The sequence below is a fragment of the Chiloscyllium plagiosum genome, chromosome 6, assembly GCF_004010195.1.
Source record: "Chiloscyllium plagiosum isolate BGI_BamShark_2017 chromosome 6, ASM401019v2, whole genome shotgun sequence".
Taxonomy (NCBI): domain Eukaryota; kingdom Metazoa; phylum Chordata; class Chondrichthyes; order Orectolobiformes; family Hemiscylliidae; genus Chiloscyllium; species Chiloscyllium plagiosum.
This window is the reverse complement of record NC_057715.1, coordinates 99,868,568-99,879,312: the sequence shown is the minus strand read 5'-3', so window position 1 is coordinate 99,879,312 and position 10,745 is coordinate 99,868,568. Positions and strand designations below refer to the sequence as shown.

Below are 10,745 nucleotides of genomic sequence, written 5' to 3'. Positions count from 1 at the left end.
GGAAGCACGCATGCAGAACCTCCCCAGACCAGAACATCAACAAACCCACCCCGAAGAGCAAAACCCGTCATCTAGTTTTTTAAAGGTCATGCTGCGGTGATGGAGCTCCTTGCCGGCAAAATGCCAGGGAATGGGCTCCAGGTCCAGATCAGGCCGGAGCTGTAGCTTCTTGCTGCTCTGTGCTCCCGCTGCCCGTAGCCTCTTGGAGTAATAATCCCCCGCTGTGGGGCTGTGCTGGTGCAGGAGGCTTGGTATTTCTTGCAGGAAACATTTCACCTTCTCCTCCAGTTGCAGGAGCCCGCTCAGGTAGGCGTGCAGCTCCAGCAGGGGGCACTTCTCTTCGCCCTCCCCCAGCTTCAGGAAGATGTGGAGGGGCGATTCCCTGGTGGTTGTGGCAGCACTCTGGTTGTTGCTACTCTTCCGCCGCTCGGGCTCAGAGTCTGGGGTCTGCCCGGTCCATGAGCCGGCCGGGGTGAGAGCCCTCGGCCGCCCGCCCCTGCTGGCCTTCTGCCTGGGGACAGATTGGCTGCTGGCCCTCGCTGCGGTGTATGGTCTCCAGGCAGGCGGCGCCACCTCAGGATCGGGAGCAGCGGCCGAGGTGTGCGGTCTCACCGCGGGGTGCCTGCCCTTCCTGCAGCAGCTGCTCCCCCGGGCTGCCCCACCAGGCACGCTCCCTCCTCCGGGAGGCGGTGGAGGGGAGCCAGCTGCTGCTGGGCTCCTGGCGAGCCCCTGCAGGATTCCCCCGACCGCCGCCTGGCTGCCGTCGCTGACCGTGGTGTGGAAGCCGGGCTGGCCACTGAGCTGGCGGAGCTGTTCGAGCAGCTCCCTCCTCCCCATCAGCCGGGCGTGGGCCAGCTCCGAGCGCCAGAGTTTGTTTCGAAAGCGGCGGTAGAGAACCCTCTGGTCAAGCGAGTAGGAGTCCACCACCTGCCTCTTCAGGGAATCCAGGAGGCTCAGTCTCTTCTGGAGCAACTGTTCCTCTTTCCAGTTCATGGACAGAATCATCTTGAACTGCTCGACGTCCCTCATTCCCTTGGGGGGCATCCCTTCTACCGAGGTGTCTGGCGCAAACGCTGTGAAATACACACACAGGAACACTCCCTTGTAAATCCGAGGCAGCTTCTGAAAGGTGTGATTCCAGCGAGAAACCGCATCCTGCCCTGGTAATTCAATCGCCTTTATGAAGGTAATTAACACGGGTTACAACATACCAAGCCAGTCATGCACCCTGTGCGTTGTCAGGGCGTTTAGGGATCTCGCGTCTCTGCCTGGCCACTTACAAACACGCCCTACCCCTCAGAAGCAGGGGAGCCCGAGGCTGGTTTGTGCCCAGGGAGTCACAGAGAGTTCACAGAACGGGAACCCCCTCCCAATCCTTGGCACACGCTCTCAAAAGCGTAACCAAGATTATTACTGTCACAAGACAGCTCTGTGAAATATGATGCCTGCTCTTTTTACTGCTGTATTTAAACATCAATGGACCAGAACCTGGCTGAGGCTAATCACGTGGATACAACTTTACTGGAACGCTGCATACTGGTGGGGGTGGGGTGGGGTGAGTTCATGAAATGACAGAAAAGAGGGTCTGGCCATGGGGTAGAAGTGAAAATGATAAGGTGGGGTTGCTGGTCAGGACCCTTTCTCATTTGCCCCTAAGGGAGGTGTTTCTCTGCAGTTTTAGATATTTTGTAGTCAATCTGTTCAGAGTTATCATCACGTGCCTCCTGTTGAAGGTAGAATTTGTCTCCATGCCTCCTGGTCCAGAGTTTGGGATATTACCAATGCACTACCCCCAATATGGAAATAGATGGTTTTTTTAAAAAAGGGAAAGTACATTAATTTTTTCTTCTTCTACCATTCATGAAATCTATTGAATTATGTGAGGTTCTTCTCAAAATCCCTTACTCGGTTGCATTAACTATAGGTATATGGAGGATAGTGGGTTAGTATAGGTTAGGTGGGCTTGGATCGGCGCAACATCGAGGGCCAAAGGGCCTGTACTGCGCTGTATTCTTCTATGTTCTATGAAAGTACATTAATTTTTTTTCTTCTACCATTCATGAAATCTATTGAATTATGTGAGGTTCTTCTCAAAATCTCTTACTCGGTTGCATTAACTAAAATCTATTTTAGACATAATTACATTCTATTTACAGGAATTCATTGTTATTGGTTTACACAGTAAATGCCAAAACAAAACAATGATTTGCTTGTTGGAGGATGTAGAAATTTTATGAAAATTTATATTAACATAGCAACAGTTTTATTGACAGTATATACTGTAATGTACCAGTCTAACTTTGTATTTACTAAATACTATTCACAAACAGCACTAGCTCTATTAAAATATAAACTAACTTTATTTAGATTTGTACATTATGGAAGCCAATTTTCAGATTTTTTTGTGGATTTCCATTTTTGCTGCAAGATGCTATAACCCAGCTTTCCCTTTGCTCAACATTTCATCACCTGAGAAATGAGTCAAAATGTGTGGTGCTGGAAAAGCACAGCCAGTCAGGCAGCAATTGAGGAGCAGGAGATTCAATGTTGCGAGCATAAGCTCTTTATCAGGAATGGCACCTGAGAATGAGGAAGGAACCAATAGTGCTTCATGGTTGAGTTAAGAGCAATCTTGTTTTTAAATCATCTGCAAAATCTTCCATAAAGAGCTGAAACAAGTACCTCAGACATCAAGGTGGTTCCTGAGCAGATCAATGGTTTATTGGGAAGAATAATTCCCATGCTTGGCCTTTATAGTGAACCTCAAGGAGAACTGTCTACGTTTAAAACTGGCTGCTTGCAGTTTTAACCATCACTTAGAAATTATCTGTAATCCTTTCCATGGCCTGAGTAGGAGAGTTTTGCATTGTGAAAATAAAATAACTTATTTAACCCTTCCAAATGGGTTTATCATACATTAGTGTTCTTTTTGATACCAACCAGTCTCTGTCACTTACCTGACATCACTTTACCCGATAACACACAGCCTTGTGTTCTCTTCTTTCTGTGTCTGGTTGCAAACTCCATTGCTGCAATAGATAGACTAGGATAGCTGGAAATACACAGGTCAGCCAACATCAGGGGCAAAGGAGGACAGTTTAATGGTTGAAGTATGTACCCTCTATCAGATTTCTTGTAATGTTCAGCATTATTTTTGTAAAGTTCCAATTGTAGTTTGCCCTTCTGACCAAGATGTAATAAACTGTATGAATTACACAAGCCTTCATGCCTGATCGAAAAAGCTCCAGTGTATGATGCAATGCAATTGCAGGTTTTTTTTTAATCTTTCCTTCTTTAATAAGAGAAGTAAACAAGATAAGACTGAAGTATTGAGAAATAGTTTGGACACTATTCCATTGGAGTCGGGAAGTCCAGTGTTCAGCACTGAATATCTTCACTATTTGCAGAGCCATCCATCATCTATTGACTCTGTTAGTTACACAGCATTACAAACAGCCTACACTCAACAGACATGTTCACACTTGCCAAATTATTTTGGTGCTACAGTAAATACACCACTTCATCAAACAGTAATAAATATGAGCAGATATTTTAAATCAAATTTTAAATTAATTATTCTTTCTACCAATTACAGACGCATAAATCATCTGTAGACACTGCTTTTGAAAAAGAATTGGGAAAAGGCTATACCCAAGTTTGATATTTAAATGAGTCATCTTAGTGTTCAAGCACTCAGGAATACAGGTTGTAATCAAAATTCTCACTCAGAACTTTCACTTTTCTTTCCATATATTGACTGACATTTTGTAAACTCCCAAGAGTTCCTGCTTGAGGAGCTTTAGGATATTAAAGGCACTATGTCAATTTTTGCTGAGCTCTTTCAGTGTTTATACCATTTCCAGATTCTCATTTAATCTCAGGAGATTTCTTTTTGAACTGCAGTGTGTTCCCAATAATTGTCGTGGAGAATTGAATAATCGTCACTTGCCAGGGGGAAAGATGGCAAAATGATACATTAAATTGTGAGAAGTTTGACACATAATTTACTCCATTAGCACAAAAAATGCCTGATAACATACTTCCATCCAAACAAAAATTGACAACAGGTTGTAAGACTTAATTTAGGATTACATTTCCAACAGCCATAAAGCCAACATCCAGAAAGGTTAGCTAAAGTAGTCACGATGAGCCTATTTTACTTGATACACTTTTTGGTAAACACCTTAATCTGGACAGGTGAAATGGTAAGGTGCATATTTTTAGTCCACTTATTTTTCACTTTTCTGAAGTACAGGCGAGAAGTTAACTTGCCCAGTTAGTTCATCTTCAATTAAAATAGACAATCCCCCAAAGCAATCTTCTGCAAGTTTCCAATGCATTTGCCCCATTGTTTATTCCCATCGATTAATCTCCAGTTACCAAATTTTATTTAGTCACATTTGGAAAATTAGTTACAGAGTCATCGAGATGTACAGCATGGAAACAGACCCTTTGGTCCAAATCATCCGAGCCAACAAGATAGCTTAAATTTATCCAGTCCCATTTTACCAACATTTAGCTCATATCCCTCTGAACCCTTCCTATTCATATACCCATCCAAATGCCTTGTAAATGTAATTGTATCAGCCTCCAACACTTCTTCTGGCAGCTCATTCCATACACGCACCACCCGCTGCGTGAAAAAGTTGCCTTTTAGGTCCCTTTTAAATCTTTCCCCTCTCACCCTAAACCTATGCCCTCTAGTTTTAGACTCTCTCAACCTAGGGAAAGACCTTGTCTATTCACCCTATCCATGCTCCTCATGATTTTATAAACCTCTATAAGGTCACCCCTCAGCCTCCGACACTCCAGGGAAAACAGCCCCAGTCTATTCAACCTCTCCAGCTCAAATCCTCCAACCCTGTAACATCCTTGTAAATCCTTTCTGAACCCTTGCAGGTTTCACAACATCCTTCCAATGGAAGGGAGACCAGAATTGCATGCAATATTCCTAAAGTGGCCAAACCAACGTCCTGTACAGCCGCAACATGACCTCCCAACTCCTGTACTCAATGCTCTGACCAATAGAGCAAAACATATGAAACGCCTTCTAGACTATCCAAAACTTTTTTTTAATAATGTTTGATATTAACACGAGGCACTTTTCAGATAATAGTAATGCTAGCAATTGTTTGGCGTGGTGTCAACTTCAAGACTAATGTGTTTTGTTATAATTTTATCATTGACAATCACATACATCATAGTGGAGGTGGGGGAGTTAGGATGGTCAGAAACAGCTTTTATTAGTTTTAATTCTGATTCTGTGCTTAACATTCATGCATAAACATTTTAGTGAGATGGAATTTAATGTCTTTACCTCAAGTTGAGTTTGGAAAATGGGACGGCAGTTAATCCGGGGGTGGGGGGTTGCAAGTTAGGATGCAAACGAAGGGGACCCTGCTGTTTTTTCACCCCAACAACAATTATATCTAATCTTAAAGGTGTCATTCACCCACTGTTGTATTCTATTGAGGGAGGTGGGAGCAGTTGCTACTGCCTGAGAAACAAAGCCTGTCACATTTACTGTGGGCTCCCGGGAAGGGCACTGATTGAGACATCAGCCTTTGCTGTTAATCCCTGTCTTCCAATGTCCTGTGATGTCACCCCCCCCCCCCCCCCCCCACTAATCCGATTCTGCCTTCACTCCCTGTGGCCGGGTGCATTGCCCAATGGCACCACCTGAAATGGACAACTGGCTACCTGTTGACTGCCCTTACATCCTTCGACCTGGCAAAATCTGTTGCAAGCCACTTACCATGTCTCCACCCTGGTATGTGGTGGAATTTGAATTTATAATAATCTGGAATTAAGAGTTTAATGATGATCGTGATTGTCAAGGGATTGTTGCTGATTGTCAAGGGAAAGACCCATCTAGTTCACTAATGTCCTTCAGGGAAGGAAATCTGCCATCCTTACCTGGTCTGGGCTACATGTGACTCCAGACCCATAGCAATGTAGTTAATTCTTAACTGCCCTCTGGGTAATTAGAGATGGGCAATTAATGCTGGTCCAACCGGTGATGCCCACATTCCATTGATGTATTGAAAAACTTCCCCCCCGTTAAGAGTTGAGAATGCCTACCTTAATTCGAGAATGTGTGGGCCCTCGTGCATATATTTTGTAATCTTTATGCTGTATATATCTAATATAACCACAAACAATGAAAATGTCAAAACATTCAAACTTCGACAGCACAAGATGTTAAATGATTAACTTTGTGTTTCGGAATTCATTGCTGATTGTTAAACAGGATAGAGTCGAGAGTGTGGTGCTGGAAAAGCACACCAGGTCAGGCAGCATCCAAGGAGCAGGAGAATCGACATTTCGGGCATAAGCCCTTCGTCAAACTCGACTCTGATCTCCAGCATCTGCAGTCCTCACTTTCTACTAGTTAAACAGGATTGTGTCAGAATTCAACTCCCCATTGCGACTTAACAAATATTTTTAAAAACTACTTAAAATCATTTGGTACTAAATTAGTCACCATTTGTGGTTGAAGTTTAATGATGGATCAACATAAAATACTAACTGATTCATCATAAATTATAATGTATAAACTAAACTTATACTGAACTTATAAAAATAATTTTTTCTCATCCTGTGTATCAAAATAGTAAGAAGACAAGTGAGTAATTGCCATTTGTTCTTGTCACAATCACTGTTTTCCTAGTTCTATGTCAGTTGAACTGTCCAGGCCATCAGATAGGTAGCCACTGCCATAGATTTTTACTGTTTTCTCTACTCTTGTCAACCTTTGTTTCAGCTTCATTTGACTGGAATTGTACTCAGCCATGAGCCTAGCAAACTTGGTCTGTAGGCTGTCCAACGATGATTCCATCCTCTCCACCTTCTCTTCCAGGTCTTTTGCATCTGCACCCTCTTTTGCTGCCTCTTCATCTATTAAGTTATCCTTCATCAGAATCTGACGGCCCTTCTCTTCCAGAATCTTCTTGGCATCTGGATATTCAGTCAGGGCTTCCATCAGATCAGCTTTGGACAAGCAAAACAGGTCAGAGTAGCCTATGCTTCTTATGTTGGCAGTGCGCCTGTTACCTGCTTTACTGCCCTTTATATTCAAGATGCTGATCTCTCCAAAGTAACTGCCATCGCTCAGGACCACAAATTGTGTTACCCCGTCATCGGCTACAACTGCCAGCTTGCCTTCTTTGATGATGTACATCTCCCTGCCAATGTCCCCCTTCCGGCAGATATAGTCCCCGGGGCTGTACACTTGAGGCTGCAGCTTGAGCACCAACTCAATCAAAAGGCCGGCTTCACAATCGGAAAATATCCGGACTTTCTTCAAAGTCTCCAAGTGGACATTGATGGCAATCTCAGCCTTTAATTTATCTGGAAGGTTTTTGAGGACTTCCTTCTCATCCACAGTCTTCTTGTTGATCCATAAGTAATCAAACCACTTGATGATCCTGGCCTCCAAGTCTTTGCTCACTTTACGGAACTGCATGTACTGTTTGATGGAGTCAATTTTGGATTGGAACTCGGCTCGCGATGCATTCATGTTTGAGATCATGGAGCCCACGTTACCAACAATGGTGGCAAAGATGAGAACTCCCACCAGGAAGTCAATGACCACAAATAGATACTCTTCATCCTTCACTGGAGGAGGTGTCTCTCCAATGGTAGTCAAGGTCAAAGTGGACCAGTAAAGGCAATAGATGTATTTCCTGCTAAGTCGTCCATATTCAGGATGGGATATGTTTGGATAGACCCAGGTGTCAATACCAAACCCAATCGATTTTGAAATCGCATAATAAATGCAACCATTCCAGTGAATAATGATGAGGATGTACAAAACAAGATTTCCAATTCGAAACATGTTAGGGTAATTTGTCCTGGTTTCCGTGCGATCAAAGTACTCGAACATGCGGCTAAAACGGAAGAGACGATTAAATCTCACCTCTGGGTAGTTAAAGCCCAACCAAATGTAGGCTAAATCTGTTGGTAAAAGAGAGAGCACGTCCAGTTTAAACTGAGGCATCCTCATGTAATTCTGTCTCAATTTCTTTGTATCCTTAACCAGCAATCCTTGTTCAAGAAAACCTGGATAAAGAAGTATGAAGTTATTGAACTGTGCAACTTTAAAGCATAGGTTTCCAAACAAGCACAGCTGCATTGTTTCTAAGATTTTCAATAACATCCAACTTACAGACAGTTAATTTTTGTTACCATATTTCAATAAGACTCGTTAGCTGCAGTTTTTGTTTAAACAGGAACAAGTTGTTCTTGAGCATGCCTAGAGTAACCCATCTTGACTACACTGAGAAGTTTTGGCTGTGTCTGAATGACATGCTCTGAAATGTAAGCAAAAGATGACTCTATGACTTTTCAATTTTCGCAATGAATGTATAATGTATCATAATTTATGACCATATGATTGAAGAAACCTTTTTGTGTCAGTTTTTGCATTAAGTAGCATTGTTGCATTTCAGCTAGACAATTGTGGGTTCAAACCTTACTCCAGCATGTACGCTTCTGAATGTGGGAATAAGAGCAGGCCACTGAGCTGTTCAAACATTAGATCGTAGCTGATCCTAACATGACTTCTGTTTTCCTTACCTCACCTGATAGAACTGTAGTCGCAGCCTTATAATTGCTGAGAACCTGGTTTATTTAGGAAATTTGAAGATAGTTTTTGACTCCAGCCAAGTTAGTCATCACCACTGTGTCATGTGCTAGCTCTCTATTTGGTCATTTCAGTCAGTGCTATTCTCTACCTCACCTCTGTAACCCTACATGTTCTTCCTTTTCAGATGACCAGCTATTTCCCTTTTGAACATGTAAAATTAACCTGTCACCACCACACTTTCAGGCAATGCATCCCAGATCAAAGCACTCCCAATATGAAATTATTTATTTTTCTGTCAATGCCAACTAAATCAAATCTGTGCCATCTTATTCTCAATCATTCCATCAATAAAAACAGACTGTCCCTTTGTACTCCGTACAGGCCTCTCATGATTTTGAAAACTTTGTCCAAATCCCCTCTCAATCTCAAACAAAAGCAGAAATTGCTGGAGAAACTCTGCATGTTTGGCAGCATCTGTGGAGAGAAAGTCGTCAATATTTGGTTGAGTAGGTTAGGTTTATTTTCACTAGAAAAAAGGAGATTGAGAGGGGAACCTGATTGAGGTTTACAAAATCATGAAGAGTATAGACAGGATAGAGACAAGCTTTTTCCCAAGATGAAGGATTCAGTATCCAGAGGTCACGCTTTCAAGGTGAGAGGTGGAAAGTTTAAGGGGGATACACGCGGCAAGTACTTCACAGAGAGGGTGGTGGGTGTCTGGAACGCGTTGCCAGCAGAGGTGGTAGAGGCTGGTACGGTAGATTCATTTAAGATGCGTCTGGACAGATGCATGAGTAGGTGGGGAGCAGAGGGGTACAGATGCTTAGGAATTGACCGACAGGTTTAGACAGTAAATTTGGATCGGCTCAGGCATGGAGGGCTGAAGGACCTGTTCCTGGGCTGTAAATTTTCTTTGTTCTTTATTTCAAGTCCAGTGATCTTTCTTCAGTACTTGTTTTTCAGCAATTTCTGCTTTTGTTTCAGATTTCTAGCATCTGCAATTTTTTTTTTGTCTTTTGTTTTCTTTATCTCTTTTCAACCTTCTCTTCTCCAAGGTAGTCAGTTCCAACCCTTCGACCCTTACAATGAGGGGGCATCTTATCGAAACAAGTAATATGATGAAGTGAATAGATAAGATTGAAGCAGCGAGGTTGTTTCCACTGGTGGGTGAAACTAGAACTAGGGATCTAGCCTCAAAGGAATGGGCAGCAGATTTAGGACTGATCTGAGGAGAAACGTCTTCACCCAAAGGGTTGTGAATCTGTGGAATTCCCTACCCAGTGAAGCAGGCTCAAGGGTCCAGATGGCCCTTCGGATTTCTATGTCCTTATGTTCTTAAGTGTCCAATTTGCCTGAAGCGTTTGAAAGGGATGAGTTGACGGTATTGAATAGGCTGTCTGTACTTATAGTTGACAAAGCTTCCTGTCAGAATTGCACACAAAAATGAAAATACACCTTCATAACTCATCAGAACTGTCTGGGAAGAAAAGGGAGAAAATAAGGACTGCAGATGCTGGAGATCACAGTCAAAAAGTGTGGTGCTGGAAAAGCACAACTGGTCAGACAGCATCCAAGGAGCAGGAGAGTCAACATTTCAAGTTAAAGCTCTTCAATACCTATCTGGGAAGAATGTTCAATTGATATGAGGTGGGGCTAAGCAATGGGGCATACCTGCAGATGAATAGCTTGTAGAACAGCATAGGCAAAGGATTAGTTACAATCTTGGAATGAGACATAGTTTAGGAGAAAACTGTCTGGATCTTCTAAGGAGTGGCAATCCTTGTTGGATTACTCACTCCTCTCAAACCGTTCCCCACCTTGACACTGCTCTGCATTTCTTGCCAAGTCTTCTTAGACTGCCTTTACTGGAATTGTAGAGCAGAGCATCCATTTGGGAATTTCACTGAATTACAACAGGCCATGCACAATTTCAACAGCATGCATGATAAGTTTAAATTCCAGTGCGAATGTTTGTCAGTGGGTGGAGAGATGACTGGGTAATTATGTTGGGTGGAGTGAGGTTAAGATGATAGGGTAATTGTTTTGAGTGGAGAGGTGGGTGTCATGTGGAGAAGGGGTGAGATGACTGGATGATTGTGTGTGGGGCTGGAGTGAGATGACTGGGTGATTGTGTGGGGGAGAGGTTGGAGTGAGATGA

The 10,745-nt window shown here is 43.1% G+C and overlaps 1 protein-coding gene across 3 annotated transcripts in view; it reads right to left on the bottom strand.

Annotated features, from left to right (window-relative positions):
• Positions 1-2,048: 2,048 nt before the first annotated feature.
• Positions 2,049-10,745, bottom strand: part of cnga3a (cyclic nucleotide gated channel subunit alpha 3a) — a 58,331-nt gene continuing 49,634 nt past the window's right edge. For 2 of the 3 annotated variants that reach the window (XM_043692266.1, XM_043692268.1), the window contains one exon: positions 6,325-8,061. In XM_043692266.1, coding sequence (XP_043548201.1) covers positions 6,656-8,061 — 1,406 coding nt within the window. In that variant the 3' untranslated portion in view covers positions 6,325-6,655. Of the gene's footprint in view, positions 3,053-6,324; positions 8,062-10,745 lie in introns of those variants that run through there. The other variant, XM_043692267.1, reaches the window with a different exon arrangement.